The sequence below is a fragment of the Nematolebias whitei genome, chromosome 21, assembly GCF_014905685.2.
Source record: "Nematolebias whitei isolate Nwh7 chromosome 21, NemWhi1, whole genome shotgun sequence".
Lineage (NCBI taxonomy): Eukaryota > Metazoa > Chordata > Actinopteri > Cyprinodontiformes > Rivulidae > Nematolebias > Nematolebias whitei.
Genome location: NC_056518.1, coordinates 33,427,133 through 33,454,007, shown reverse-complemented (window position 1 = coordinate 33,454,007; position 26,875 = coordinate 33,427,133). Strand labels below are relative to the sequence as shown.

Here is a 26,875-nt window from a genome sequence, read left to right as displayed (position 1 = left end):
AGGGGTGAAATTAAGAAGTGTTTATATTGGTGCATAATGATCACAGATTCCAATAGGTCCCCAAGGTCTATATCGGCCTAAAATATCAGGCCTAATGATATATTGGTTGGGCTCTAATCTATACCTCCTCTGTACCTCACTATCTTCTACATGCATTTCTAAAATGATTCAGTTTTCTTTGTGAAATTGTTCACATCTTGTCTTTGTCTACCAACGTTGAGTCAGGTCCTCTGGACGGATTCTTCTTTGTCGAGATGTTTCGTCTTTTGTTCAAAAGCAGCATCTGCTGTTTATAAGACTGAGTTTGTTGCAGCTCCTCAGACTGAAGAAGTCTTTTGGATAAAAGACGAAACATTTCAACAAGAAGAATCCGTGCAGAAGACCTGAATCAACCTGGTTAGATGTTTCTACCTGGATTATTGAGCAGCAGGACATTTTGTTTTTGAGTTTTTCTTGACTGTCATGTAAGGTTCCTGAAAGCATACTAATTAAATTAAAAACAGTTGGGAACTAGAATGGATGTAAATGCTAAATTGCAGCGAGAATGCTGAGTGCTGAATGTCATTCTTGGAAAATTTAAAACAAGCTAAAACTAAATAGTTAAACAATTAAAACAAAAGCTGAAATTAGCTAAAGTAAAGCTAAAAGAAGCTAAACAAAGACTGACGCAATCAAAACAAATGCTAAGAACTAAACTTAGCAAAGCAAACGCTAAAAGCTGAAACTAACAACCAATAGTTAAATGCTAAATATAAATAAACAGTAGTGAAATTCTAAAATTAACTAAATCAGACCTAAAATCTAAAACCATAAAAAAACAATGGTTGGAAGCTAAAGAGACCAAAACAGTAGCTGTATATTAAAGTCATCAAAACAAAACTAAAAGCTACAGTTAACAAAACAAAACCAAAACGGTAAAATTAGCTAAACAGAAGCCTAAGGTTAAAATTAGATCAACAGTAAACTATATTAAAAAACAGTAATTAAAAGCTAAAACCAGCAGAATGGTAGCTCAAAGGTAAAAGTAGCAGAACAGCAGCTATAAATTAAACTTTGCAGAATAGCTTAATACTAAAAGTAGTTAAACTAAAGCCAAAAGCTATAACTATCAAAACAGTTGCATAGTGCTAAAATTCACAAACAGTTGACTAAAGTTAACATTAGCTAAACTGTAGCTGAGTGCTATATTTATTTAAACAGTAGCTGAAATGTAAAGCCAGCAAATCAGCTGAAAGCTGTTTTAAAAAAAACAGCTATAAAATAAAATGAGCAAAACCTAAGCCAAATGTCAAAATTTGCCAAACAACGTACAATACAGTAGCTAAAAGCTAAAACCAATAAAGCATTAACTAAAAATTCAAGTAGTAGAACAATAGTTAAAAGTTTTACCTACCAGAACGTTAGTTTTTTATTTTATTTGATCCTTTATTTTACCAGAATAAATGCATTGAGATTAAAAATCTCATTTACAGGAGTGCCCTGGTTAAAAACTAAAGTTAAGTTAGACAAATAAAGTCATAAACAATACTGTCTCAGCAATCACACCATTAGGTTTGCTGGGAATGTAAGCTCTTTGTGTTCTCATTGCAACAGAGAGAGGAGCGGAAGATGCTTCGAGAGCTGAAGGTGTTTTTAGATCAGCTGGAGAGAGATCTGCTGCGAGCCCAGGCAGCCGAGGGAAGCCTCGCAGACAAATACCAGGTCCGTTATGCTCCAAACAAAAACAACGACAAAGTTCCTCTGCGCACTAAACCTACAATAATATGACCTTTTCATGGTGTTTTGTAGGTCTTCAAAAGCTTCCACGTTCAGTACGAGATGAAGAAGAAGCAGACGGATCCTCTGCTGCAGCCGATCCATAAGGACAGCAAGCTTTCAGTGGACCAAGCTGTGGTCAAGCAGGCCTGGGACCGCCTGTCTGCCAGGGTACATGCACCACATATCTCTGAACTATATTCAGAGTCACACTATACAACTTTATGTTCAATAATGGATTTCAGTTTTTCTTTCACACCCGCCTTCAAATGTAAAAGGCCGATGCTGTGTTTGCTGTGTGTTAGCAAAATATCTGATGAATCACTGAATGGATTTCAATGAGTTTTAATGACATTTTCAGAAAATATTCAGTCAGTTCAAGTTTACAATTGATTAACTTCTAAAGAAAACCAAATTCAAAATGGCTGCTACAGCTAATCAAGCTACAATGTCTCTAATTTAGTTTTACAGATATTTAGCTAATATTTAGTTTGGTAGTAGCTGACAAAAAAATCCATATCAAATGCTCCGATCCGATCAGTTTGGCAACGTTACATGAGATCACATTGAACTTCATAAGAAAATGCTAAAAAGTGCTGTTTTTATTTATTTATTTATGTATTAATCTGATCTAAAAAACAAGACAGGTCTTTTGTTTCCCTCCAGTAAATGTTCAGTTTGATTAACTGACGTGGAATGAGTGCATTAAGAGGAGCTGGAGATGAGAACAAAGGTCTTTGTTGTCCTCTGTCGCAGAACAAAAAGGGAGAATTGGAAATTCCCTCCGTCCGTCCGTCCATGCATGTTGTGAGCACAATAACTTGAAAAATAAGTTGGGATACCAACTTCCATTTAGTTGTGTGGCGGCCTTGAACTCTGCGCTGCCTCAGACAAGCAACAAATAAAAACCTACCGTTGTTCTACAGTGTCTGGCACCAAAAACATTAAGGTTTACTTCCTGGTCAATTCCAGTCCAGAAAAACACTCATTTCAAAACTGCAAATATTCCCTACTCAAATCCCTCAGCGACAAGGGACCACCACTTGTTCACCAGGAACCTTTCTTCTCCAGACATCCTCAGCTTGTCCAGACGTAAATGTTCTGTTGTCATGACAACATGGTCTCCTTCATTGTTGGATCTTTTTTGTGTGTGTGTTTTTAATGGGTTGTCAATCACAGCTGCTGGACTGGCACATCCATCTGGACAAGTCTCTGCCTGGCCCCCTGGGAGTGATCGGAGCCTGGCTTCACCGAGCAGAGATGGCTCTGAGGGAGGACATCCCCCTCCACCTTGTTCATGAAGAAACAGCCAATGTCCTCCACAGAAAACTAGAGCAGCACAAGGTCAAACATCAGGACTTTTCAGTGCATTTGGAGCAATCTTGTTGTTCCACATTTATAATCACAACTATTCACTGCCAAAATGAGCATGATTGTGTTTTTATATTTTCAGGAGGTATTAAAAAGCGTGGTATCACACAGGCAGACTTTTGTTCAGATCCACAAGGACAGATCGGTCAACGGGGTACCTGTTCCACCAGAACAGCTCCAGGACATGGCAGAACGGTATGGCCTTTAGGAGAATAAATATCATTTTTAATATTTCCTGTCCTCTAAGGTGGAACATTAATGTTTTAACTGTGTTCGATTGTCTGTAGAGTTTATAAAAATGGATAGAAATCTGTCAGTTTTACAGATATTGAGAAAATCTTTTTGGGGTTGTAGCTCAGAGTCATTCCCAACTGTTTGTATCAGTCCTGCCTGTTAGAAAAATATCTTATGAACAAAACAGCCAAATAGAAAATAATAGCAAATTTGCAACTTATTTTAATGAAACTGTTGAAAGTATTTGTTGAATGTAGTACATGTAGAACTTAATAACGTTAGTATTCAACCTGATTCAAGAAGGCCGTCGCAGCTAATCAACTTGAGCAAACTTTAACTTAGTCAAATTTATAGACATTGAGCTAGAATCTGATTGAGATGTGGACTATGATGTTTGCAGATGACATTGTGATCTGTGGTGAGAACAGGGAACAGGTGGAAGAGAACTTGGAGAGGTGGAGGTGTTCACTTGAAAGAAGAATGAAAGTCAGCCGTAGTAAGACAGAGTCCATGTGTGTGAATGAGAGGGAGGATGTGGAACAGTGAGGCTACAAGGAGCAGAGGTCACAAAGGTGCAGGACTTCAAGGACTTGGGGTCCACTGTCCAGGAACATGAGGAGTCTGGTAAAGAGGTGAAGAAGAGAGTCCAGGCAGGATGGAGTGATGGAGAAAAGTTTCAGGAGTGATTTGTGACAAAAGGGTGTCAGCAAAGGTCAAAGGAAAAGTTTACAAGACAGTGGTGAGACCAGCTATGTTGTATGGTCTGGAGACAGAGACATGGACAAAAAGACAGGAGACAGAACTGGAAGTGTCAGAAATGAAGATGCTGAGGTTCTCCTTAGGAGAGACAAGGATGGAGAAGATCAGGAATGAGATCATTAGAGGTACAGCACAGGTTGAACAACTGGGAGATAAAGTTAGGGAGGACACACTGAGATGGTGTGGACATGTCCAGAGGACAGACGATGGTTTGGACATGTCCAGAGGAGGGACAGTGGGTATATTGGTAGATGGACGTTAGAAATGTAGCTGCCAGGAAAAAGACAAAGAGGAGATATATGGATGCAGTTAGAGAGGACATGGAGGTAGTTGGAGTGAGGACAGAGGACACAGAGGACGGAGTGAGATGGAGGAGGAGGACTTGCTGTGGAGACCCCTGAAGAGGGAACACCTGAAAGAAGAGCTACAATCTGATGAAGTGATAGCTGAAACCATCTTCAGCTCATACTTTGAAAGCTAACACATCTTGCAAGATTCCACAATAAATATCACTTAAGATTGTTCATAACAATATTTTTGAGGTTTGACCAAAACAGCTGCAACTCCACTCTGTCTTATTTTGAGGGGACTTGGTTCAAATGTGTGGCATTAAATATTGACTGGAGACATGCATTCCTTTATTTATCTGTTTATTAAAGAGAAAAATGAACAATATAGGAGTGTTTACATAAATTGCAGGTTCAACTTCGTGTCTACGTCGTCACACTCTCACTTGATAAAGCTGGAATTCTGGGAAATGAAGTACCGCTTGATGGCATTTCTTGGTCTGGCTGAGTCGAAGCTCAAGTCCTGGATCATAAAATATGGCCGACGAGATTCGGTTGAACTCCTGTTGCAAAGCTACCTTGTAAGTTGTGATTATTATAGCCTGATTTGAATGACACGGTTTGTATGGTTCATTTCATATTTATCTTTTTCTTTCAAGACTTTTACTGAAGGCCACAGATTCTTTGAGCAGTATGAGATCATCTTCACGGCCCTCAAACAAGCTGCAGAGGTTTATGTGAAATCTGACAGTTCAAGTAAGATTCTTCAACATTCATCCCACGTATATATTTGGGAATATATTAAGATAGATTATTTTTTGTTTCGGATTCAAAGTAAACAGTCTTACTGTCAATTTTATGTTACAGGGTCTAAAACCTGTAACAAAGGTAAGTCCAAAAAAGGTCTTGAAAACCTTCATTTTGCCTGTTTCCTGAAACATTTATTTTTGTAAATCTGGGGCACAGTGATTCTTTTCTTAACGTTGTTTGAATTCCCAGAACCTAAAAGGTTGTACTGCATTTTGCATGGAGGTGTAACTATAACTGGAATGCTATTTTAGCATGTCTTAACGAACCTAACATAGCCTAATTGAAACACTAGGTAAACATAATGAAATGTTTCTTATTTTTAAATTAAGTAAGTACAGTATTATGTAGTGCAACCTAAGTTCTGAAAAAGTTGGAATATTATGTAAAATGTAAATAAAACCAGATTGTAATGAATTACAAATCTTTTAAACCCATATTTTATCACAATGGAACATATTAGACATATATTAATAAAATAAAATACATTACATTAAAATAAAAAACAATTTTTCATTCAACCTTTATTTACAACAATGGACAACAGCAACAACAATAGACAATCATAAAGGAGGCAGTTTTTTTTTTACAAATTAAAATAAGATGGCAAAAAAGTAGCACAAACAGCTAGATTATAAGGCGAACGTAGAAAACTAAAAACAGGAACATGTCTGCATTGGTTCTTGCCAGAAGTCCAACAGATTAATGTCTAAATAATGTCCAAAAATGTCTAAAAATCCACAAATACATTAATACTTGTTACAAATACAGTATGCATACATCCACACGTCAGTCACTGACATGTTAATTTCAGAATGATTTAATGGCTTCCATGTCAAAATCCAAGATGGCTGCCGCCATATATGAATATATGTAAACATTGTGAGCTAGATAACTTGAAAAATAAGCAATGTGCCAACTTTCATTTTAGTGTGTTGCTGTATCTAGGCTTAAGAAAGGTCACTATCAAGAACTGGGTTGCCATGTCATAATCCAAGATGGCTGCCGATATATATATATATATATATATATATATATATATAATAAACCAACCACCCCAATCATGTGAGGAAACTGCTATGTTGAAACTAGTGGAACAATTTCAGATTAAAGTTCCTCAACACAAAATGGGGAAGACTTTGAATATCACGTCATTTACAGTTTGTAATATCATCAAAAGTTTTCTAGAATGTTACTGGAACTTATCAGTGCAAATTTCAAAAGCCTACCTCTGATGGTATGGGGTGCATACGGGCCTATGACATGGGGAGCCTATATACCTAAAAAAGAACCATTAATGCAGAAAATAATTTACAGATATTAAAATGACATATATTTTCATCCAAATTACATTTTTTTCAGAGAAGGCCTTTCAAATTTTATAATGATAATACTAAACTTCATCCATTTCTACAGCATGGTTTCGTAAAAGGACTGCACTTATATAGCACCATATCTTATCAAGATAATCAAAGTGCTTTACAACACAATCTGTGTCCTCATCTGCCCATTCATACATCACTCTACTAGATCTATACAGATAATAATCAGGCTTTAGATCACATTCATGCACCAATGGGTCACACATCAAAGGCAGTGAGGGGTTCAGTGTCTTGCCCAGGGACACTTCGGCATGCGACCGCTGGTGGAATCGAACCCCCAACTCTTGCAATGGAGGATGACTGCTCTAACCACTCAGCCACAGCTGCCCAGTAGTAGAAGAATCAAGGTGCTAAACTGGCTTGCCTGCAGTCCAGACTTCTAACTAAATGAAAATATTGGTCTCATCAAGAAACAAAAAATCAGCTAAGAAGGCCAGGACTGATGATCAGCTCGAATCCTCCATCAGACCAGAATGGGACAATGTCCCCCTCCAAAACCTCCAGCAGCTGCTCTCCTCAGTTCCCAGATGTTTACAGACTGTTATCATAAGAAGAGGGGGTGCTTCACACAATGGTAAACATGGCTCTGTCCCCACTGTTGTGAAGTGCGCTGCTGCCATACATTTAAAATTAACTTCTATTTGTGCAAATATTGTACAATTTCTTAGTTTAAACATTTGATATGTTTATTTTGTTCCATTGTATATAAAATAAGGTTTTATGAGATTTGCAAATCATTTAATTTAGTTTTTATTCACATTTTACTCAACAACCCAACATTTTTGGAATCGAGGTTGTTGCACACTACCCATGTGATTTCAGTTCGACTGAGCTGCTTCATATATTTCCAGTTGATGAAGCAGAAGGCGTGAGCAAATTCCTCAATGAAACGACAGTTCAGTGGAAGAACCTGGCTTTGGAGGTCCGAAGCGTTCGCAGCATGCTGGAAGAGGTGATTTGTAACTGGGAGAAATACAGCAGCACCGTGGCCGCCCTGCAGGCTTGGTTGGAAGACGCTGAGCAAATGGTCAACCAATCAGAGAATGCCAAACGAGTAAGTGGATTCAGCAACGAGAACTTGGAGATATGAGAGGAAAACTGGAAATGACTTTACATTTGAGACGGTATATTTGATAAACAGCTATAATTTAGCTGCTTTTGATATCATGCTCAGTTAAGCTCCTGTCTTGTTTCAGGACTTTTTCAGAAACTTTGCTCACTGGATCCAGCAGCACATGGACATGAACGATGCTGGCAATTTTCTCATTGAGACGTGTGATGAGATGGTCTCACGCGATCTAAAGCAGCAGCTTTTGCTGCTGAATGGGAGATGGAGGGAGCTGTTTGTCAAAGTCAAACATGTAAGTTGTTTACGATCAATGAATTTACCAATAAATGTATTTCCTGTTGAGCCAGAATCCGACTGAGCAGCAACTGCTGGAGATTAGTTGGGGAATGAAATTAAGTGTAATGAAACATTTGTGGGGGTGCATGAGTTACTGGAATTTTTAACATGTTAAAAAATATGTGACAATCCAACGGTCTAACCATCTAGTAATAAATATTTAGATGTTTTTTTAGGAAACGTTATGGATGTCAATGCATCTACTGCCTGAAATTCCAACATAGTCGTATAATAAACCAAGCTAAGAGAAAATGTCTGCATTTAGTTGTATGAACTGTATAAAAAATTAAAATGAACCAAGAATTAAAAAAAACATCAATGTTAAAGCTGCTGTTAGTCACCTGTTATAATCATCATGGTATCTAGATCCATGTGTCCTTCACTCTCTGACTGCCAAATTATTGGGAGGCAAACCGTGTGAAGTTTGTAAGTTATATCTTGAAAACATTATTAAACAGGATAACAATCTGAAGGTCGCACATACATTTTTATGTTTCAACAGTAATTTAGGTAGGAGATAAAAGAGCTGTCCAGTTCTGAAGATAAAGTTTGGAGATAAAATACCACTTCTTCAGGGCTGCTGTGTTCTCCCTGTGAACACACAGGTTTTCTTCTAACTAACAGCAACATGTCTTGTTGGTGGCTTGATCACAAACACGTTGCATTTAGTGAGACGTTGAAAACTTCACCATTAACACAATTTTGATTCACCAACTAGTTTCCAAAAGCTGCAGCCCTGTGAGATACTGGCTTTGCAAAACCGAAGTTAATCAAAATAATTTATGACTTTCTTCTTTTTTATTGGCAGTATGCAAGAGCAGATGAAGTCGATAAGTTGAGGCAGGACTATCATGATGGGATTAATACCTTGAAAATATTCATGGATGCAACAAATGAGAAGATGACTGCTCCTGTTCAAGTGTCTTTCCTGAACGTCAGAACTTTTGTTCAAGACGTTGAGGTAAACCTCGTCATCCCATCCCTATGTTGTTTGCTTCAGTTCTGAATCACCTTGTTTGATATTTTTCCTCTTCCTTTAGGAAATCAAACACAAAGTGCCAGCAATGGAAGCAGCCTGCAAGGCTGCGAGCCGTACGGCTCAGCTGTTGACCAAAGACACTCCTCAAGAGGAGATCTCACAGATGATGACTGTGATGGCTTCAATCAAAGAGCAGCTGAGTAAGGTGAGCTTAGTGTCTGCAAAAAGTGGGATGATAATGTTTTAGATACAAATATGGTTGATACCTATAGAAACCAAACGATGCTTCATTACTCAGGAAAAGCCATTCAGTTAAAAGCAATCATCTCATGTTTATCTTCATGCCTTTAGTATGTGATTAAGTAAACAAAAAATGGCAAATAACTGGTTTATTGTTTGTTTAGCAAAGATATACTAAAACAGTATGGACAAACCCCACATGACTTGTCTTTTTTGTTCTTATTATTGTGGAATGGTACCAACCAAACTGTCCGCATCTCTAGAGCTCGTTTAATTGTTCAATGTAGTTTATTGTGCCTTGACGGTTTAGTCTTTTTCCATTGTATACACTTATTTAACCAGGTTAGGGACAGATGTTTGCCTCTGCTGAGGGAGTCTCAGTCCCTCTTACCACCACTGGAGGAAATGGAGAAGAACATCACGGGCTTCTACCAAGCTCTGGAGAAGGCTAGTCATATCACCAGCAGCACAGACTCTGAGGGACCAGTAGACTTTAAACAGAAATGCCAGGTAACAAGTATAACGTTGCATTTTAAACAGATTTAATGCTTAGAGATTAAAATATTCATTCAAAATTCAAAGTTAAGTTTGTCATGTTTATAGCCCACTGCTTAACATCAAAAATAGAGTGATAATAATTGTGTTCCAGTCTTGTGGGTGTGTGTGTACCTGCATGTATTGTTGTGCTTCAACTTTACTCAGGTTTATACCGTCTGTGTTTTTTAATATGCAGACCGTTGGTATTGACCACAGCAGAGTTTATTTTTCTTTGTAGAGAAGTGAAGATTTGAGACAAACAATGCATTTCATTGAGGACGACAAAGATGATGTTACTGATATATTTTACCTCTACGTTAGATTTATTGTTCTGGATAAAGTTTTAACAGCAATAGCCTATGCTAGGTTATCTTAGCATTAGTTTGCTAACTTGAGAGGCACATAGCTAATGACAAGCAGGATTGAAGAGAATTTTTTATTGTTGATTTATTTATTTTACAAATCAATAAAAATAAACTCACCATGCTCTGTTCAGCAAAATACACTACAAAGTTTTGATGCCTGCTGGTCATATTCACAAACTTTTAAGAATTAGCTCACGCCCTTCTTGTCCATTAACACAACAGGAGCTTGCAACCTGCACACACAGCTGTAAGAAGTGCCTGACTGTCATAGAGAGGAACCATCAGAGCATCCAAAAAATCATGAGCGCCAGTAATACCCTCCAACACATGGACATGAGTCTGCTGCAGAAACGAGTGGCGGATCTGCAGAGCTCGTCTCAGGTAACCCCACTTTAATGCATTTATTGTCCGAACTCTGAGTTAGCTTTTACACTTTTGTTTTCCTGTTTTGCATTTTTTAAATCTAACTACTTCTGTATATGCCATATTGATTTATGTAGATTTCATATTTATGAGATATTATGACTTTTGTTTATTGTAGCTTGTAACTTTTGAACATATTTTATTTACAAATACTGTATCATTCATCAAAATACTTCAGTTCCTTTAAAACTTTTTTTTTAAAATCTGCTTTGGTATTCTTTGTTTTTAGCTGCTGTTTTGCTACGAGCTAGCTTCTTGTTACTTTTAGCTTTTAACTAGCCTTTTGATACTTTTAGCTAGTGTTTTGTTTTTGTAGCTTTATGAAGTGTTTTGATGCTTTTAACTTTTAGCTAATGTGATGCACCTTTAAGCTGTTCGGTAATGTTTTGCTTCTTTTAGCTTTAACATCTCAGTTTCATCTTCTTCAGACAATTCAGAAAATTTAAGCGTTTATTCAATTTTTTTTTTTTTTACAGAAAATGTATTTTCGCTACTTAAACCAAATAAGCATTTAGAAATTGAAATAATGATTTGTGTTCAGAATATGATTAAGGAATCAACAGAGTGGCGGAAGCACGTGGAGGCGAACAGCAGCCTCATGAAGAGATTTGATGAGTCACGACTAGAGCTAGAGAAGATACTTAAAACGGCACAGGACTGTCTGACTGAAAGAGGAAACCCGGAGGAGCTGATTAAGAAACACACAGTAAGAATCTTTTTTAATCTTTCGCTGCCAAAGGTGAAAGGGCAAAATGATTTTTGCCTGTTTCTGTTTGTGTGTTTTTGTCTGTTGTGTTAGCAAATATCCCATGGATCACTTGGCAAATTTTAAATAATCTTTATTTTTGGATGTATGTGCACAACTGATTAACTTTTGGAGTCAATCTATTTCAAGATGGCCGCTTCGGCTACTGAACATTACCCTCCCCCTAACTGAGCCAGATATTGAGCTGAAGCTTGGTGTGGGAATGAGGTCACTCCCAACACATACTGTGAGCATTAACATGCCTTGCATGTTATTGCTTTTAACTTTTGACCAAATTTACTGCAATTTAATATTTTTTCAACCTTAACACTTACGACTGTGTGTGAGCGATATGCATTCCTTCAGGGAATGCTTGGATTTCAGTTAACAACTGCTCAAAGGCTCATGGGAAGAGTTCAAAAATAAGGTTGGGTCATAATTGTCCCTCGTCATGGAGTGAAGAGGGGGAACTGGAAATACCCTCAGTCCGTCCATCTGTGGATGTTGTGAGCATGATGACCTGAAAAATGAACGAGTTACAGACTTCCATTTAGGTGCTTGGCTACATCTAGGCATAAGAAAGGTTCCTTTTGAAAATTGGGTTGCCACATCTAAATCCAAGATGGCCTCTGACATACATACATATATGCAAATATACCACCCCATCATAGATTTTATATTGCTTAAAAGTACAGTTTCCTTAAATAATTGGGGTGGCCGGTGGGGTGGCCGAAGCTTATTCTATGTATGGTGGTCGAAGCCACCACTGACCACCCCCTGGCTCCTCCACTGCACATGGTGGTGGATAGAATTGCTCCCTCCACTCACCAGGATCATCACTCTGCTGTCCTTTACAATAAAATTAAATGAATAAATAAACTACCTTTCATCTTTTAACTCTTATCCACTTAAATACCTTCCATCAAAAACATTAAGGTTTACTTGCATTGCCTGTTCAATTCCAGTCCAGAAAAACACTCATCTCAAAAAATGCAAACATTAACTACTGAAGTCTCTCAGTGACGGGACATTGAGGTACCACATGTATAAACTGTGTTAAATGAACTGCAAACATATTGAACCAGAGAGTAAGTGACACAGATGTATCTTGGTGAGATAAGACAACCGTTAGATTTTTTTAAATTATTTTTTCAGGAATTCTTTGGACAGCTGGACCAGCGGGCTCTAAATACATTCCTCAAGGCTTGTGATGAGCTGACAGACATTTTGCCTGAACAGGAGCAGCAGTCACTGCAGGAAACCGTTAGGAAGCTGCATAAGCACTGGAAGGTTGGTAAAATAATCCATTCAAAGTACAAGTTTTGGACACGTTGGTAATAAATATCTTTACATTATTTTCTGATTTTTATTTTCAAAATACGTAAAATCTACAGGATTTTTATCATTCTGTCTAAATAATAAGAACAAACATATTGTTATGCCAATTAAAACTGTTTTTGTTGGAGGAGTGGTGGAGCAGAGGTTAAAGAAGGCGAGCCTGTGATTGGCAGGTCGCTGGTTTGAATACCCCTGACTGTTACATCAAAATGTGGGTGAGAAAGGTGAAGCACCCACACCTGCCTCCACCTTCATTTACCCCACTCTGGGCCCTTGAGCAAGGCCCTTAACCACCAACATCTGCTCCCCTGGGTGCCCTAGATGTCAGCCCTCTGCCCCACACTTGTGGTCTGTGGTTTTGTCAGGAAGGGCAAACTATAGTTTCTAGTTGTTTTTTTTTTGTTTTTGCATAAATGTATAATTTCCTCAAACGACTGGGGTGGCCAAAATCAGTCTACGGTGGCCAAGGCCACCAATGGCCACCCACTGGCTGCACTTTGCACCTGATCATGGATAAAATTACTCCTGCCACTCACCAGAATCCGTGATTCTGTGCTTTCTCAGAATGTCACAACACAAAAACCAAAACCCACCTCTATTCTTTTACACAGTGTAACACCTACATACTTTAACATTTTGCTTCAAAAACATTAAGGTTTACTTGCATTCCCTCAATTCCAGTCCAGAAAAACATTCATCTTGAAAACTGCAAGTGTTACTATTCAAATTAGAGCACAGCTTACCAAAAAGTTACATTGCTGGACACGTTGTACAGTTACGCTTTTTGAAAGTAAGGACACTGCTTGTTCCCAGTGTTTATTTATTTTTTATCACATATATCATCTAACCCTAACTCCTGGTACCATCAACATCAAAATGTGGGTGGAAAAGGTGAAACACCCACACCTGCCTCCACCCTCATTTGTCCCACTCTGGGCCCCTGAGAAAGGCCCTCAACCCCCACCATCTGCTCCCTAAACAGGTCTCTCTTGAAAATGAGTTCTGGTGGCTCAATGAGACTACCTGGATAAATAAAGGGTAAATGAAAAAATAAATTATCGGTGCATAATGGGACAATTATCACCGATGCCGATATGTCTTATATCGGGCCTAAAGTATCAGCCCATACCGATATATCAGTCAGGCTGTAATTCAAATCCCTCAGCTATGGGGGACATTGGTGTATGGCCTTTAAAGTTCTTTTTTTTAAATAAAGATCACTGTGGAAAGAAAATGTAAATGCAGGTATTTTCCTTTTTTCAGGATATACAGACAGATTCCCCCTTTCACCTTCTGCACCTGAAGGTGGAGGTGGAGAGGAACAAGCTAATGGCATCACTGCAGGAGTGCCAGGCAGAGCTGACCAGGGAAAACCGCCACCTAACGAGCATGGGGAGCGAGAGGCTCATCAAAGAGCACAGGGTGAGCAAGTTGAGTATATTATTTGCTGCTGCCAATGGTGAAAGGTGGTGAATGGTTTTATCGCGTGTGCGTTGGTTTGTCTCTGTCCAATTAGCATTTAGTGTAACAATGTGGAAATAGATGATTTTAATGCATTGATGAAAGTTGACACTCTTTCTGTCACTGTATTGTATTCACATCATTACTTCTCTTGTGTACAAATGTCATCAAGGCCTTTTTTAGGGAGAAAGGACCCCAGTCCATATGTGAGAAAAGGCTGCAGGTAATAGAAGAACTATGTCAAAAACTCCCCGAGAGTGACCCTGCTCACCAAATACTGGAAACCGTGAGAAAGGACTTGGATGAGGTCCGAGAGGAAATCGAGAACACTCATCAGAAACTAATGCAGCACCCAGACAAATGGAAGGAGTACAATGCAAGGTACAGTATTTTAAGAAATACTTTTTTCTGGTTAAGTTTGAAACATAAAAAAAAATGTATTTTGGTTTTGAGTTGCCCCAGGCTTTAAACTGGAGCTGTTGCAACAATACGAACGACACTTTGTGCTTTGCCTTGCAGTGTCACGAGCTCTCTTCATACCCAAAGTAATCACATTAAAATTCTTCCTTCACTTTAGACTGAAAGCAGTTTTTGTTTGTTGCACTTTTTTTTCACTGCAAATGATTTTAATTGAAGACAATAAGTTACATCACGTCTTCCTTGAAAGACAAAATGCTTTGATCAGCCTGGTCTAGCATACTTGTGAGTTTGAAGTATAAAACCCAATTTAGTTATTTAAAAACATTACAATTTATCTATATGACCTATTTTTATGGAAGGTGCATAAGAACAATAAATGTATTTTGTTATACTGTATGTGCTTTAAAATGTTATAATTATACTAAGAACTTTTATTGAAAACTTGTATAGACTTTTTTCTTTTATAACTTGGATTTTTAAGGGTGCTATTGCATTATTCCATTTTGATACGTTAACCTGTATTTACTTATTTATTTTTACAAAATCACAGATTAAGTTTTAGGATTTTACAGTATTTTCCCACAGTGCTCGACTGACAGTTGATGATGTTACTCTAACTTTTGAATTGTCTAAAGTTTTCAAATCACTGATAAACTGAGATGTGTACCAGCGGTTGGACATTAAGGAAGGAGAGAAGGGCTTGTATTGACTGGTAATACAGCAGGATCAGGCTGGAAAGGATGTGCAGCAGGTTAGGCTTGTTAGAAATGGTAATGTTCTAACAAGCAAGGAGAGTGTGTTGGGAAGGTAAAAGGATCACTTTGAGGAGCTAATGAATAAAGAGAAAGAAGAGTAAGGTCATAGAAACTGTGGACCAGGACAGAGTGAGATGGAGGAGGATGACTGGCTGCGGTTAAACTCTACTTACTCTCTTATAACTCGTACATGTTCACATTACACATGATTTGTTCTTCGTTCACCCAGTGTGTCTCTCGCTGCTTTAGGACTCTTTCAAATCCCCCCAGAATGCAGAGAGTGAACACCTAAACTTAGAGTTAAAATGTAGTAAATCTTTTGTAAAGCACATTTCATATGGCAAACAGAGATTCAGTATGCTTTAAAAAAACAATTCTAAGCTAAAACACATTCACCATGTTCACCATGTTAAACCAAAACTCCAGGCACACATTTTCTTAGATTTAAAAGAACAGATGGAGTTGTTAAACATGTCTTTACTGCTAGCCAGTGGGGGGCACAGCTCACCAAAAAGTTAGCTTTGCTAACCGCTAATTTGCTAACTAAAAACTTAGCTTTGCTAAAGCTAAAGCAATAATTTTTATCATCCACTGCTGTCTCTGACTCTGTAAGACTGTGTGTAATGTGACATTGCTGTAAGTGAACACAACTCAAAACGGTTTATAAATCACAAGTAAAGCGTCCGTGTCCCGTTCAGAGGTGAGCTTTCAGAAATGACTCCGGTCCATCAGAACCAAAGAGGCGGAGCAGAACTCTGTGTGTCGGACGTCTCCCTCGTGTCATTTACTTTAATGAATTAACTCGCTTTGGTGATCCTCTTTGTTATTAACTACTTTTATAATTAACTACAAAGTTGCTGTGCGTCATCATCAATATTCTCTTGGTAATAAATCTACATTAAAGTAAAGATGTGTGAAATGTGTGAGGTGTCACATCCCAGAGACAGTGTGAGCGTTGCAAAGCATGCTGGGTAGGAATTGTGTGTGCAGTGTTTGACTGTTTTTGATGTTTCTGAGTGTGAAAATGCATTTTTCATGGTTTTTCCTGTTCTGGTTTGGTTTGGCCTAATTTATGTTAAAGACTCTGCTATTGGCTGTAAACTGACACAGGAGTCAGAGACTGATTGTGGTAGATATGGGGGGGGGGGGACTGCAAGGGTGGTGACATCACCAGGTGGTGCTTAGTTCAGCATAGCATAGCTCTGTATAAATCAGTGTATTCCTGTACACGTTCAGTGCAGAGAACCATTTAAAAAGAGGTTGGCTCGAACTTTTATCAAATTTAAATTTATCAGAAGTGGAAAGGATTTCAAAGTAAGCAAAAACGTTAATCTGCTTAACAGAAAGTTACTTCTGGCATTAACAGATTAGCGGAACCGTGCTGACCATTGCTGCTACAATCATCAACAACAAAACAAAATATGACAAGACTGCTTGGACAAAAAAACAACAATTTACAAATTGCTCTGTCTTCTTTCTAAAGAGGGCAGCACATTTATTATAAAGTTATGTTTGATATTTTGGGCAGCAGTTGCATTTTGGCACCCTTTAACATGTCTTCAGAATTTTTCCAATTTATTTATTTGTCTTTTATGGTGTTGAACAGATATGCTGAACTTTCCTGTTGGCTTATATCTAAAGAAAGTCAACTGAGGCTGCTGAGAAATCGAGCTAGTGATCCCAGAAAATATGGCCAGGTGAAGTCTACCATCATGGTGAGTTAGTCTGTGTGATAAACCCCAACAGTCTCCTTGCTGCTTCATTTGATGTGCCGTCTGTTCTGTAGCATCAGATGGCATTTTAGTCCAGATGGGTTGAATCACCTTGTGTTCCTGTTTGCAGGAGCTGAGAAATGACGCAGAGCTACAAGAGGGGAACCTGGGCTGGCTGAAAGCTCGTATGGCTGTGCTGATTGAAATCTGTGCTGACAGCGATGCCCAGAGGCAGGGCAGCACACTGAGCAAGCTTTCCACTGACTTTAAAGGTCTTCTTACTTCTCTCTTAGAGGTAAGTGAAAGCCAACAGAAACAATATTGTCTGTGCAAATCTCTCTCACCAACTTTGTTTATACAGAAGAACCACACTCAACGGCAGGAGGACATTGTTAACCGGATTTTTTAACTTGCGAGGACTCATTCAAGACAGATTACATACGTAGATGCACAAATGTTGGGCTGCCTTCAGGTCCAGGCCTTCCTTGCAAAAGAGATCCGTGATCTCAATGGGATTTGCCTGGTTAAATAAAAGGTTAATAAATAAAAATGCATATGTATGGAACACGTCAGACTAATGAGCCACGAGCTGCGCTGTCTGCTCACTTTTATATCCCTCTCAGCTCAGCCAAGTTCACGGAGTTCAGGGGGTGTCCTTGAAGCCAGCTGCAGTCTTCTTACACAGCACTCTCCATTTACAAAAACATGGTTCATGGGCAGAGAGGAGATAATGTCTCGAGAGATGGTTTCAGCTTGTTTTGGGCTTCTTGTCACAGCAGAGGGGAAGTGTCACAATCCTCAGTGTTTGGATCCATATGCAGGCAGGAGTTTAAAATAAAAATACCTCAAATACTACAAACATTCACGATTAAAGTCTCTCAGAGACACAGGAAACGTGGGTATATCGCTTGCTGAGATTTGTCTTTACATTTTCTTTCCACTGAATACATAAAGCCGCAATATAAGCAAACCTAACAGAGTGGGGTGATTGATGTAAATTGTTCCAGTTAACATGAGGTTAGATCAAGAAATGCACACAATTTTCCTGAACTTAATTTAGAAATTTTTGAAAAATGTATAGAATTCAACATTTGACCAGTTTTATGTACTGATTTTGGTCAAATGTTACAGATGTTACATTAATACATAATTATTTTGCTTGTGTATGTGTGTCATTTCAATGATTGGTTGTACATCTACAACCATTGCTGTACTAAAGCTAACTGACCTTAGAAAATATAAAAATGGTTGCAACTCTGTTAGTTCTGCAGATTTTTTGGTGTGGCGTTAGCTGAGAATCGCTCACCACAAATACTCTGAGAGCTAACAGATCCAGTGAAATGATGCAATCGAGGTTGGACCAAAACAGTTATATTTTGTCAATTCTCATCACAAGATGACCCCAGTTCAAAACTCTGGTCGATGTGCATTCTTTTAAAGAACGCTAGGCCTTTAACGTATGACTACGAGTCAACATTAACCTTTCTCTTTCTTTGTTGTATCTTGTGTAAGGCTGAAAAGATGGTCCTGGCTGTGGGAGACTGTGTACAGTTCAGAGAGGAGGTACAGAGTACTCTGGAGGACCTGGTTCAGGTGCAGAAAGAGGCACAGGCCGAAGCGACCAAAATACTGGATTGTTCAACTGCCAGAGAAGCCCAACAACTGCTCCTTGTTCACCAGGTAGGGATCAGTTTGAATTTGATAGATTATCTTTTGTTATTCAGAACATGCTCATTTTTGCTCCCATTAATCTTAATAATACCTAGAGAAACTGCTGAACTAATATTGAATACTGAATCACATTTTAAACATTTTCAATCTAAAACTAAGATTGTAAGCCTAGAACAAGCAGAACAGAGACTAAAGTGAGTCCAAAAAAGCTTGAATGAGCAGAACACGAGGTACAAGCAGCGGGACATTAGGTTAAAGCAACAGCTAAAAGGAGCAGAATATAATCCCAAACTGTTAAAACATAAGCTAAATTAACAAAACAGATGCCAAAATTGGCAGACCAGTTACTAAACTAGATTTTATTTTTGTTGTTGTTGCAAAAATACAAGTGTATATTGACATGCATGATACATTGCATGATGTTATTACTGTAACCAAACTTAGCAAAGCTGTAGCTAAATGCTAAAAGGAGCAGAATGGGAGTTAATTGCTAAAAGTTGCAGAACAGTAGCTAGAAGCTTAAGGCAGCCTAAGAAGACGAAGAAACTTGGAGATCTGTGAGAATTCTATTTTAAGTAAAGTTACATAGTTTAAAAGTATAAAAGTTGTAAAATCAAGATTCCATAGCGTACTGTTCCTGATCAAACTGAATATTTAGCTGTAAGAATTGTTACATTAGCACACGGAAGTAGTTTGATTGCAAAAGCCATGCGATGAAAACTATTTCAGACTGATCGTTTTTCTTCCCACAGCAACAGCTAAAGCGCCTGAAGTTGAAGAGGAAGGAAGTCCAGCATCTGGTCACCAGAGGTCAGCAGCTGCAGGCGGAGGAGGGACTGGGAGAAACCCTGCAGCAGGATCTGCACAGTTTGGAGAACACACTCAGTAAAATGGAACAGAATATGGACTCACAAGAGAAAAACCTCGAGGTAAGCTAAGTGTAGAAACCTTACAGCACAGTCTGCCAGTACCAACAGGATGTCTCGCTCCTTTTATTTAAAAAACATTGGCCACATTTTTTTCCTCATCAGCCCTGATTTGAAACAGGATTTCCTCGTTGCAAAATGTGTGTCATGTGGCATAAAACACTAAAGAATGTCAAGATTACCTTCAGTTCATTTTACTTCTCTGTGTTCAGAGTAGAAGAGCAGAAAGACAGGAACTATCTCCTGTTGCTCCTATTAGAATAAGAATAGAATATATTTTTTTGTGATGTTTGATTCATGAGAACTAATGACAACATTTATTTTAAGTTATTTTAATGTATCTAGCAGAAATTTGCAGGCATGAGATAAAAAAATCTTGAAAATAAAAACAATACTAATAATATAAAGATCCAGGTTTAACTTCTTGGTACTGCCTCACAGAGTATAAAAAAACATCTGTGCTAAAATGCTCATTATAACACTTATGAATGGGTTTTCTGAAGTGCATCATTATTGAAATACAGTCGTTCCATTTTTGGCTGCTTTTTGCCAAACGCCCCCCTCAAAATAAAAAAAAAAGATTTTACCAAAAGGTCATAACTTAATCATTTCTCAATTTAAACAATTGCAATTTAAAACTGACATAACGACAATAAAGTTGACTTGAACTTGAACATAAAAAGTGGCAGGCAGTATGTATTTATTTAATGCTATGCCTTTAATTATTATTATTATACTCTTATAATCCCCAAAGATAAAACTGATACTTTACATGTTTTCCCATCACACGTGAGCTGCCACCTAAGGTACCAAGGAGCAAGAAGAAGGGGTTTCTTCAAGAGCCCACAGTGGGTCTAACGAGGGTGGAGAGAGACCCGTGTGGGCATTTCAACTTTCCCACTCAACTTTTTGTGTTGGTTTAGGGAATCAAACCTACAACCTCCTGATCCCAGGCTCACCTGCTCTAACCTCTGCGCTGGCTCTCCCCTCATAATGATATCTGGATCCTGAAACACACAGTTTTTATCACATTTATGTTTGTGCTGTAATATTTTAAAAAGGCTAAATGTCAGTGTAAATACGCTGGCAGCTTGTTAAAAAACATCTACTGTTGTTAACGTCTTCAGTCTTTGTTGTTTTTGTTTATGACTAACGTCATGAAGTTAATTTTGATGTGTGATTATCCTCAGGTCACGCTGGCAGCCTGGCAGGAGTTTGACAGCCAACAGGAAGCGGTACGCGAGTTTGTCAACAAAGCTCGCTCGACAACTGGCAGAGACCTGAACTTCAGCAGTCCAGAGAGCCTGGCAGTCGAACTGGATCAGGCAGGGGTACGCACAGTCTGTAAAAAAAATACAAAAAGATAAAAACAAATATATATATATAATGTATTAATGTTAATGTCTCCCTTTAAAACACGAATAAAAAGGTGCTGTTGACGCAGTGTGAAGCTGAGGCCTTACATATGAACACGTTACTGAAGAGGGCAACAGAAATCCAGCTTGGTCCAAGAAACAAGACTCTGCTTTCACAACAAGCTCGTTCCCTCAGTGAACAAGTTCAGAAAGCCCAGACTGACCTGAAGGAAGAGTAAGAAAACTACAGAAACTGTATCTTACAGACAATGGATGTGAATGCAGAGTACTGAATGACAGCTAAAATCTGCTGGAGATAAATCTGAACGGTTAAAGGTAAAACAAGCAGAATAGAACCTAAAGTCAACAAATAATATGTAAAGATTTGCTAAAAATGATCAAAGTAACAAAACAGATGCTAAAGCTAAAATGGACCAACCAGTTGCTAGACTCAAAAGTATTTATGTAGCTCATTTAAAAAAGATGCCTGCTGGCCAAAGTTCTGCACACAAAACAATAAACGGTAAAAAAAATATATCAAACACAGAAATCACAAAAAATAAGCAAAATCAAAAATGTAATGAGACAGAAGATAAAACCACTAAAATGATTCAACAATGTAAACTCTCATGCTTTAATAAAACAGCTCAAATGTGTTGTAAGATGCAACTAAAAACATCAAGAGTTGAAGTTTCTCTGATACGAAGGTGAGCTGGACCAGCCTGGATTTCAGGACAACTACATCTATGGGACCTGGTGGCTGCAGGATGTCACCTACTTATATATAATTTATTTTTTAAAACGGTAAATATAGATAAAAATATACAAAAATCAAAGCACACTATTCATAATTAAGCTGAACATTCTTGTTAGATAAAAATATTCTCACTTAATCTTACTCAAAAAGAGCCACAGAAGATTTTTAAGTAAGCATATTAGTAAGTAGTATATTAGTATATTATAAGTATTGCAAGATACTAGATACTAGTTATTATGTACATATTAGATACTTGTTACTATATATGTCATGAGAATCGGCCACGGGCAGTGTGTGAAGCTTGTTTTTATACTCTTATCAGCTCCATCGAGCTCACAGACTCGGAGGTGACCTTGAAGCAACTTCTGCACCTGCAGCTCCTCATCCAGCTCTCTGCTAACCCAAACATATGGTTCATGGGCAGTTAACTTTCTCAGCCATACTAGTTAAAAACATCCATAAACTTTGACCAAAAATTCTCTAACAATTCTGATATGATTAAAATGAATTAAACTATGCAGAGGAAGTCTGAGTGCAACAACAACAAAAAAACATAATCAGTGAAACAATAGTGCTGAGTCAGCATTCATACTATTGAGATTATTTAATTACGAGTTAAAGGGAAGTTTAGCTGATTTTTAATATGAAATATGCTGGGACAAATGTAGTACAGGTGTGTTTGAAATTAGAAATATTTTAGTTTGATCTCGTAATAATAATTATCACGTGGCATTTTGTGTGTACAGTAAACTGTAAGGTATTTATCGTATCACTAAAGTAAGTATTTGTTTTATGTTTTTTCAATAGAGTGAAGAATCTGGAAGGAATGAAAAGTCAGTGGGATCGATTTGGAGCTGGATTTGAAGCATTTTCCTCATGGATATCTGAAAAGGAAAAAGAAGTGGATGTGATAAAATCTTCCTCTTTGCCTCTTGAGGAGCAGCTCAAAGGAGTAAAGGTAAAGCGCTGAACTACTGACACCTTGTGCATCCCAGTCAACGAGCTCCAGTCACAACAAAACATTTTCATTCCATAATCCTTGAGCAATGTTTTCCCAAGCCTGACCAGACTCTGTTTGTCCACATCACCTCAGGCTGTCATCATTTTTGCAAGTGTGTCTTCAGAAAAACGCCTTCAATCTACCAGTTGATCTCAAAGGTATTCTGGGTAGATGGCATGTCATTAAAAACAGACGTCAACCCATCATCCATCTATGAAGTTAGTCTCTTGATTGACGGAGAGGGCAGCCAGTCTGAAGCCCCGTTTAAACGACGTGAAACGCTCGTTCATTTACAGACAACGGCCTCATTCTCTCTGAAACTGAAGGAATCCAGGTCTCAGAGTGGAGATTTTCGGGGGAACTCCCCACGTAGGTGTGAAATACTCCAAGTGTGAAGTGGCACGTGCACACTCCAGGCGGCTGAGGTCCAAAGTTTTTCTGCACTAACAACAGTTATAATAAATATAACAACAGTTATAATAAATATAATAACAGTTATAATAAATATAACAACAGTTATAATAAATGCCAGACAGCAGAGTGTTTTTGTGCTGCTCACCCTTTTTCAGCATGTAGGAGCAAAACTAATAAAATCCAGGCTCCAAAGAGACGTTGGTGTATTCACCAGTTTGTACCAACTGTCATGCAGACGCTGCATGCACGAAGAATGCAGCTGAGCCTGCATCAGGGTTGCCAGATAAATGCAAAATGTCTTATTTACCCCCTCCTTTTCTGTGCACATGTTCAACAAACACACACCTCTTCTTAGAATATCTTTACTCAGCACATATGACAGTTTAGGTCAAAATACTATCATTTTAAAGCCACAGTACTATAGTTCATCATTTCTTATCTGGCAACCTGACTGATACGGAAACTACAGCGTTTTCATGTAAACCCGCTCATTTTTTGTTTATTACCCCCAGTAAACATTGAAGAAACACTAACGTTTCCAGAGGTTGTTCTCCTGCCTTATAGCAAGTAGATCACCTTGACTTGGTCATTTTAAAAGAAGCTGCATGATGGAAAAGTGTGGACACCTCTGCTGTACAGGATTCAGCTGTGCAGGGTGGGGGGGTGGGGGGGCAGACACAGAGGCGACTTCCATAGACACTCAGGAATTACATTTAACACTGATAACTGTAACTGAACAGTGTCTAAATCTATGATTTTAAAGAACAATAAAATAGGTACTAACACAGAATGCAAGATGAAGTTTGTGATGAGCTAATCTGATCAGTCACATCAAAACAGAGCACAGCTGTCATTAGCTTTACCTCAATTAACTTTTCCACAACGACAAGCATGAAGTGAGTTTTGTAAAGACATGCCTGTCTAGGTGTTGTTTCTAAAACATGCTTCTTGTTCATTGCTTTCTGTGCCAGACTGTTGGGACCGAGGTTCAAGATCGAGCTGAGCTTCTTTCTCAACTGGAAACAGACTCCCAGGCGTTGGCCCAGTTTGTGTCTTCAGGGGAGGCGGCTCGCATCAAGGCCCGTCTGACCCAAATCGGCAGGTACTGGGAAGATCTGAAGGAGAGTGTCCAGCAGCTTGATGGTCAGCTGGAGGAGAGCTCCTCTCACCAGCAGAAGTTCAAACAGAGCCTTGAAGAGGTAAATGAACTCCCTCATCCTGCTGCAGTTTAAAAAACAGGGCAGCTACAGTTTGTTTTGATCTTCTTTCAGGCTCGAGCTTCTCTCTGTGTGCTTCACACAAAACTGAAGAACCCCGTTAAATCCTGCTCTTCTTCATCAGAGACCTACAAAGCCCTTCAAACACACACGGTACAAAGCCCTCTTATATCTTAGAAAATACTGAATTTATATCCTCAGTAGAAAATATAGCGTGGATGCTGAGTGCTGAATGACTGCTGAAATTAGCCGAAGAAGCCAGAACAGATTTGTTATAGTTAAAACGAGCAGAAAAGAGGCTAAGCATACTTAAATCAGCAGAGCACAAGCTAAAAGTTGCAGAGCAGAAGCTAAAAGCAGCCAAACAGATGCCAAGTTTACTTTTAAGTTTACTATATCTAAGTCTAAGCAGCAAAACACTATCTAAAAGTAGAAAAAGCTATATGGCTAACTAGAAGCTAAAAGAAGCCAAAGTCTAGCTAAAAGTAGTCAAAGCTAGGTTAAGGTAGTAAAATAGTTGATTAAAACTAAAAATAGATAAATGGTAGCTAATTGCTAAAAGTGGTGGTAAGGTAGCTAAAAGCTAAAAAAGGTTTGTAGGCTCAATCATCCAGATAGATAACAAAAGAAGGTAAAATCATTTCATCTGGTCCAGTTTCTTAGACGAAATGTTTCCCTTAAAGAAACTGGTCCAGATGAAACGAGCTAAAAGTAGCTAAATGGTAGCTAATTGCTAAAAGTAGTGGTAAGGTCACTAAAAGTAACTAAATAGTAGCTAAGTAGTAGCTAAATAGTAGCTAATTGCTAGAAGAGGTGGTAAGGTAGCTAAAAGCAAAAAGTAGCTAAATGATAGCTAATTGCTAAAGTGGTGGTAAGGTAGCTAAAAGCTAAACATAACTAAATGGTAGCTAATTGCTAAAAGTGTAATGTAGCTATAAGCTAAAAGTAGCACAAGACGGTAAAATAGAACAAGTTGAAGCAGAGATTAACTAGAAAATTTTTTGAAGGAATTTGATATTTCAGTTTACTTTGAGGGGGGATTTTATTTTAAATCAAGTTAAATATTTTGAAAACTTTAAAAGTTACTAAAACTCAGCCAGCTACTAGAAACTAAAACCTAGAAACTAATTATGTCAATGCTAGCTCAGCGTCACACAATGAAACGTCAGTTGTCCTTCGTGTGGCAGCATCAGTTCTCCAGCGGTTCTTGTGGCTAAACGTCACGTGTTGTTGTTACCAGGACGTCTGTCAGGGCCTGGAGCAGCTGAAGGGAACCTTGTTGTTGCTCTCTTCGGCTGCTCGACGGCTCAGTGCCAAGGAGGAGGCAGTGAGGACCGTCACGCAGCTCAACACCAGCTATGAACTGGACCTACAGGAAGCAAAGGACAAACAGAGCGCTCTGGAGAACCTGCTTTCACTCTGGCAAAAGTATGAAAGTAAACCTAACGTACAAACTTCATATATGAAGACATGCTTTTAGTTTAATTCAATTACAGGGTTAAAACAAATTAATAAATGAGATTACCCCTTGCAAAAAAAAAATTAAAGTGAAACAATAGCTTCTGCTGTCTGAGACGTCGGTGTTTGTAATCTGAGTTAGGTATGAGAAACAGCTCTCGAACTTCACGGCCTGTCTGGAGAGAAGTGAGTCAGCATCCAAATCAGAGAGTCCGTCTTTGTCAGCGGACAAAGCCAAGCTGCACGCTGAGCTGCAGGAGCTGCAGGTACAACACAAACATACAAATATGTCTTTGCCCTGAGATAAAGAGTAAGTTATAAAACTTTTGTTTTTCAGGCCCTGCAGCTTGAGGAGCAGGGCCTTGAGAGGGCTCATGCTGACTTGGTGTCTTTGGGCACTTTACTTCATCCCACTGCGCCTGAAGAGAGAGTGATTCAGCTAAAAGATGAACTTTGGACTCTACAGAAGAGACTGACTGTTCAACAAGAAGTCATCCCTCAAAGGTAAGGCACTATGAAAGGAAACATGTAACAGTCCATGGAGGTGTGCACAGTTTGGAAGGATTAAAATAAACTGCATGAATCACTAAGTTAAAGAAACACTCTCTGACTCTGTCCAGAGTGATTCTAGCCGTTTCCTCCTCGTAGGGACACGCTCTCATGCCATTGGCATCTGGTTCTCCAAGCTGACGGCTAATGTTGAGTCAAGCCACATGAAAATAAACGCACAGATGCCTCCGTCCCCGTTATCTTAACAGACTGAGGGACACATCAAGTAATGAGAGGAGACGGAAGAAGAGTGCGTGAGACTCACAGCAGGACAAACTGCAGTAGCAGCATGGGGGTGGCTGAGTGTGTAGGACAGGCTACAAGTCTGTTTGGAGAAGATTTAAAATAAATAATTACTGTAGTGTCCGGCGTATAAGTCGCATTTATTGTACGTCACCGCTGACTCGTTTATTATGCGTTTATTTAATGGTCAAAACAGCTTCATTTCGCCTGGGCGGCACGGCGCCATCCATCCATCCATCCATCCATCCATCCATCCATCCATCCATCCATCCATCCATCCATCCATCCATCCATCCATCCATCCATCCAT

General features: G+C 38.7%; 1 protein-coding gene across 1 annotated transcript in view; it reads left to right on the top strand.

The window, feature by feature from the left end:
- The window catches only part of syne1b (spectrin repeat containing, nuclear envelope 1b), a 154,414-nt gene that overhangs the window by 20,088 nt on the left and 107,451 nt on the right, over nucleotides 1-26,875 (top strand). Inside the window, exons 11-38 of the mRNA XM_037694836.1 lie at nucleotides 1,594-1,701; nucleotides 1,789-1,926; nucleotides 2,935-3,099; nucleotides 3,209-3,321; nucleotides 4,819-4,987; nucleotides 5,066-5,162; nucleotides 7,447-7,649; nucleotides 7,792-7,956; nucleotides 8,809-8,961; nucleotides 9,041-9,184; nucleotides 9,562-9,729; nucleotides 10,344-10,502; nucleotides 11,086-11,250; nucleotides 12,445-12,579; nucleotides 13,891-14,049; nucleotides 14,261-14,469; nucleotides 16,870-16,978; nucleotides 17,106-17,270; nucleotides 18,488-18,655; nucleotides 19,399-19,575; nucleotides 20,763-20,903; nucleotides 21,002-21,162; nucleotides 22,492-22,642; nucleotides 24,070-24,297; nucleotides 24,370-24,468; nucleotides 25,556-25,743; nucleotides 25,916-26,039; nucleotides 26,111-26,277. Coding sequence (XP_037550764.1) covers nucleotides 1,594-1,701; nucleotides 1,789-1,926; nucleotides 2,935-3,099; nucleotides 3,209-3,321; nucleotides 4,819-4,987; nucleotides 5,066-5,162; nucleotides 7,447-7,649; nucleotides 7,792-7,956; nucleotides 8,809-8,961; nucleotides 9,041-9,184; nucleotides 9,562-9,729; nucleotides 10,344-10,502; nucleotides 11,086-11,250; nucleotides 12,445-12,579; nucleotides 13,891-14,049; nucleotides 14,261-14,469; nucleotides 16,870-16,978; nucleotides 17,106-17,270; nucleotides 18,488-18,655; nucleotides 19,399-19,575; nucleotides 20,763-20,903; nucleotides 21,002-21,162; nucleotides 22,492-22,642; nucleotides 24,070-24,297; nucleotides 24,370-24,468; nucleotides 25,556-25,743; nucleotides 25,916-26,039; nucleotides 26,111-26,277 — 4,328 coding nt within the window. The remainder of the gene's footprint in view (nucleotides 1-1,593; nucleotides 1,702-1,788; nucleotides 1,927-2,934; nucleotides 3,100-3,208; nucleotides 3,322-4,818; nucleotides 4,988-5,065; nucleotides 5,163-7,446; nucleotides 7,650-7,791; nucleotides 7,957-8,808; nucleotides 8,962-9,040; nucleotides 9,185-9,561; nucleotides 9,730-10,343; nucleotides 10,503-11,085; nucleotides 11,251-12,444; nucleotides 12,580-13,890; nucleotides 14,050-14,260; nucleotides 14,470-16,869; nucleotides 16,979-17,105; nucleotides 17,271-18,487; nucleotides 18,656-19,398; nucleotides 19,576-20,762; nucleotides 20,904-21,001; nucleotides 21,163-22,491; nucleotides 22,643-24,069; nucleotides 24,298-24,369; nucleotides 24,469-25,555; nucleotides 25,744-25,915; nucleotides 26,040-26,110; nucleotides 26,278-26,875) is intronic.